This window comes from Scophthalmus maximus, chromosome 4 (assembly GCF_022379125.1).
Source record: "Scophthalmus maximus strain ysfricsl-2021 chromosome 4, ASM2237912v1, whole genome shotgun sequence".
Classification (NCBI taxonomy): Eukaryota; Metazoa; Chordata; class Actinopteri; order Pleuronectiformes; family Scophthalmidae; genus Scophthalmus; species Scophthalmus maximus.
This window is the reverse complement of record NC_061518.1, coordinates 20,085,001-20,089,298: the sequence shown is the minus strand read 5'-3', so window position 1 is coordinate 20,089,298 and position 4,298 is coordinate 20,085,001. Positions and strand designations below refer to the sequence as shown.

At 45.0% G+C, this 4,298-nt stretch overlaps 1 protein-coding gene across 1 annotated transcript in view; it reads right to left on the bottom strand.

Annotated features, from left to right (window-relative positions):
• Positions 1-1,375: 1,375 nt before the first annotated feature.
• The window catches only part of irx3a (iroquois homeobox 3a), a 3,608-nt gene continuing 685 nt past the window's right edge, over positions 1,376-4,298 (bottom strand). Inside the window, exon 2 of the mRNA XM_035627800.2 lies at positions 1,376-3,782. Within this exon, the coding sequence (XP_035483693.2) occupies positions 2,712-3,782 (1,071 nt within the window). The 3' untranslated portion in view covers positions 1,376-2,711. The remainder of the gene's footprint in view (positions 3,783-4,298) is intronic.

The window sequence follows — 4,298 nt, the reverse complement described above, 5'->3', positions numbered from 1 at the left end:
ATGTTTTGGAATAGCGGCGAAATTTGAATAATATTATTGACAGCGTTTTCCAACAACTGATATTATTTTTCTCTGTCCCTTTAAAAAAATGTTTTTTCATTCTTTAATCTTTTATTTCATCGCACCTGATTTAAAAAAAGAAGAAGAAACTTGGCAGTTATAAGAGCCTCTTTTGAAAAATATACAATTATTGACGAGTGTAAAAAAATATATATGTTTGACTTAATGTTGCCTGTTTGGTTTTATTGGGCATTTTGGCTATTATTTGCATCATATTTAAGCCAAATTAAAAAAAACAACTGAAAATGCCTCTTTTGTTTTTAATATTTTTTTTTTATTTTGGGGCCAGAATTAAGAGTTTGAACGTCTTGTTTTTTTTCTTTAAATCATCAAAGCCTGCTTTTTGAAGCGTTAAAAATAATTCTATTGATTCGTCATGACAGATGTCCTGCGTTTGTACATCACAAAAACACAACACAAAGCCCTAAAAACGTGGGATACTGTGACAGATTTATAAGAGCAAAATGTTACTATCGAATTTCATATCATAACTGATGGATAAATTAGGAATGAGACCACATGAGAGGAGTGTGTGTGTGAGTGTGTGTGTGTGTGTGTGTGTGTGTGTGTGTAACCAGAACATGGCCGACTGCATGTGACTGTAGAGGGAGCTCCAACACTAAGTTTACATAAACTTCCTCTCTGCTGAGGGCTCACACACACACACACACATGCAAATGATCACATCACGGCCAAACAAAATAAATGATGTTGTTATTAGTTGTACAGCGACGATGCATAAAAATTATACCAAAGAGCAGCGGTGGTCGAGGAGAATGTACGATGCGTGCGCGCGTTGCAAATTGAGCGTGATGGGATCTGGGAGTTTGCATCGCAAAGCCCCAAGAAGAGAATCCATCTTCAGGATTTCAAGTCAAGCACTGTGACCAAAAACGATCGCCCATATCCGTTATTCATAAACGTGTTATGGAGCACACAATTTCAGGCTAAAATAAAATAAAATAATGAAATGATTATTAATTTGAATGCGGCCGCTCCACCTCTGTCAGGATAATCCCACAACATGAATATCCAAATGTGCGCTGGCTAATTAGCCTTAAGTCCCTCCGCCATAAAAGTGTGATAAATCCCTCTCGAATATTTACTTATCACTGCGGAGGATGAAGTCTGTGCCTCAGGCCGTCCTCCAACACACACACACACACGCACACACGCACACATACATACACTTACACACACGCGCGCGCGCGCACGCACACAAACCAAGGCAATGCAATTCAAGCTGCAATGCACAATAACAGCCACCATCAAAAGCAGCTGTCAAAATACCCCCGGCCAAAAACCCAACAATTCCTTTAAAGTTGCAGCAGTTCATTTATTAGCCAAAATATAGACTTTCTTGTACAATTTTAGTTCACAAGTATGTACATATTCTTAACGTTATATACAAAACATTTTTCAACATCGAATCCTCACAGAACTTACAAAAAGAAAAAGGAAAAGGAAAAGAAAAAAAAAACTCACAGACTACAGGTTCATACATTATTACATTAGCAGTTTTACACAGGACATGCTTACAATGTAAGTATACAGAGATGCATTATTATTATTTTACATTCCATATTCAAATAAAACAAAACCAAAAAGAAAGAGAAGAGAGGATGTGTGAGGGGGAGAGGAGGGAGCCCAAAGAACCATCGCTGCTTCTAGTTGGTTCTGAGGCCTGAAATATACAGGGGTGAAACGAAATAAAGAAAAGAAAAACACCAATAATAGCCTCACGAGGAGCCGTAACAGAAATTGATATAAAAAGTGACAATTGCCTTTCAAAACTAGCCTGTACTGAATTTGCATTGAGCTCATTTGCATGACCAAACAAGTGTAACATGGGCCTTGACGAAATATCACAAGCACACACACACACAGGGATAAAAAAACAAACAAATAAAAAAAAATCAGGACAACAACCTAGAATTAAAGCTAATGCGGGTAAATATGGCGTTTAAAAATGTGTCATGGCATCAAACAGAAAAATCCCAACAGTCATTGACTGACAGCCTCACTATTTTTGAACCGGGTGGAAAGCTGTTATTAGCAACTTCCCTTCTGCGTCCAAGGCACTAAGATCTCTCTGAAACATGTGGCAGTGGAAATTAAAATGCATATCGAGTGAACTACCCGAGCCTTCAGCTCAATGTAGCTTTGAAAACTGGTGGGGTTTAATGGGTCGAGGTTTTTTTTGGTGTGTAAACCATTAAAAACAAAGCACGTGGACAATAATATCACATGGATGTAACGGTACCAAATATAGGAAGGGGACGAAAAAAGTAAAAAAAAAAAAAAAGAACAGTTTTCACCAATTTCCACATTTTCGTAATTGCTTTCTGAGGAGGTTTCCATAATAATCCTGTCGGACAAGCAGTCAGACACACACACACACGCGCGCGCGCACGCGCACACACACACGCGCGCACACACATTCTGAAACTGCACTCTGTAACACTGATCATCTGTGTGGCCTATAGAGAGCGAAAGAAAAAATGAAAAATAAAAAAAAAATTCCATGAACAGACAAAAGAGGAGGCAAAAGGAGGTTGGAAAAAAAAAGAAGAAGAAAGTAATAAAATCATAATAGAAAAGAATGAATGAACGGGAAAAGGACGAGTGTCTTTGTTTCCTACACGCGCGTCTCAGTGTCGGGGACATGTACCTGTGACTGGAGTCTCTGCACCGGGACTCTTGTCCTCCGCGTGCCGGCCGCTGTACAGGGCCAGGCCGGTGGCGGCGGCCTGGTTGGCCAGTCCCAGGTAGTGGTTGGAGTTCAGTAACGCCAGCTGGTGCGCCGAGAAGGCCCGGTTCGTCCAGTTCTGGATTTTGCCGACGGGACACGACGAGATGAGTCTGTGCGGGGCGACCAGGCTCTGCGCGGTGGGCCCCGCCGAGTTGCTGCCGTTCGTCTGCGGCGACTTGCGCGGGTTGTCCGGCGCCGTGGCCGTCTCCGCCAGCGACCAGATCTTTGGCTTCTGGGCCGGGGCCGCGTTGTTCTCCGACGGCGGCGAGCTCACGGACACCGGGTTCAGTTTGAGCTGCTCGCCGTGGCCCTGGGACGCTCTGATGTCCAGGGGGGGGTGGTGGTGGTGCGTGTGGTGCGTGTGGTGCGTGTGGAAGTGCTCCCCCGCTCTCTCCGCGTCTTTGCCCTCTTTGCCCACCGCCTTCAGAAACCTCTGCTCGGGCCCTTGTAAATCCTCATAGCCGTCGGAAATCTCCGAGTCGCTCCTGCCGTCGAGCTTAATGTCTGAATGCAGGTCGTCCTGGTCGTCCAGGTCGTCCTTGTTCTCAATATTCTCCGTGTCGATGTTCTCCAGGTCGATCTCCTCCTCGTCCTCCCTCTTGTCGCCCTCCTCCCCCTCGTGATCGCTGCCGTAAACATTCCCCTCTTCGTCGGTGCGGTTCCGGGGGGCCCAGGTCATCTTGTTCTCCTTCTTTAGCCTCCTGCGCGCGTTGGCGAACCAGGTGGACACCTGGGTGAGCGTCATTTTGGTGATGATGGCCAGCATGATCTTCTCGCCCTTGGTGGGGTAGGGGTTCTTGCGGTGCTCGCTGAGCCAGGCCTTCAGGGTGCTGGTGCTCTCCCTGGTGGCGTTCTTGGGTCTGGACGGGTCGCCGAACTGGTACTGGCCGTACGGGTAAAACGCGGGGTGGTGGTGGGCGAAGCCTGGGTGCTGGACACCGGGGCTGTCCTTCAGTTCATACTGAGCACCCTGCGAAGACAAAGAATCGAAGAGCAGGGGGATTCATTAGACTTCACATATTAAGAACAACAACGCCGTGTCTGGAAATTCCCTCTCCGTGATGAATATGTTTTTTTGCCACACAAGGCGACGTGGACTCGCGATCATCAAAACAATTAGGTCATGTTAAAGTGCAGACAAACAAAGGGGCTGTTATATGTATTTCCACCACAGCTAAAAATCGCCAGTAAAAAGCTTCACAACTCAGTTGAAAGAAAAAAAAATTCAACCACTCTAAACTTATCGAAATCGAAAACTTGCCAGGACAAAACTTTACTTGTGTTCGCACTTCATGCCGCAGCTCCTACCTGGGAACACAGAGCACGTTGCATCATTTCATGAACTATTCTGACGATCGCTTTCGGGAAATGATGTGCCAACAATAAGCCCGAGAGCAGCCTGCGTGTTAATGCCTTGTACTTTTGAACCACTTTGAACTGAATTTTGTGACATACGAAAAAAGTTCAGCACGGCGCTCTGACAAAG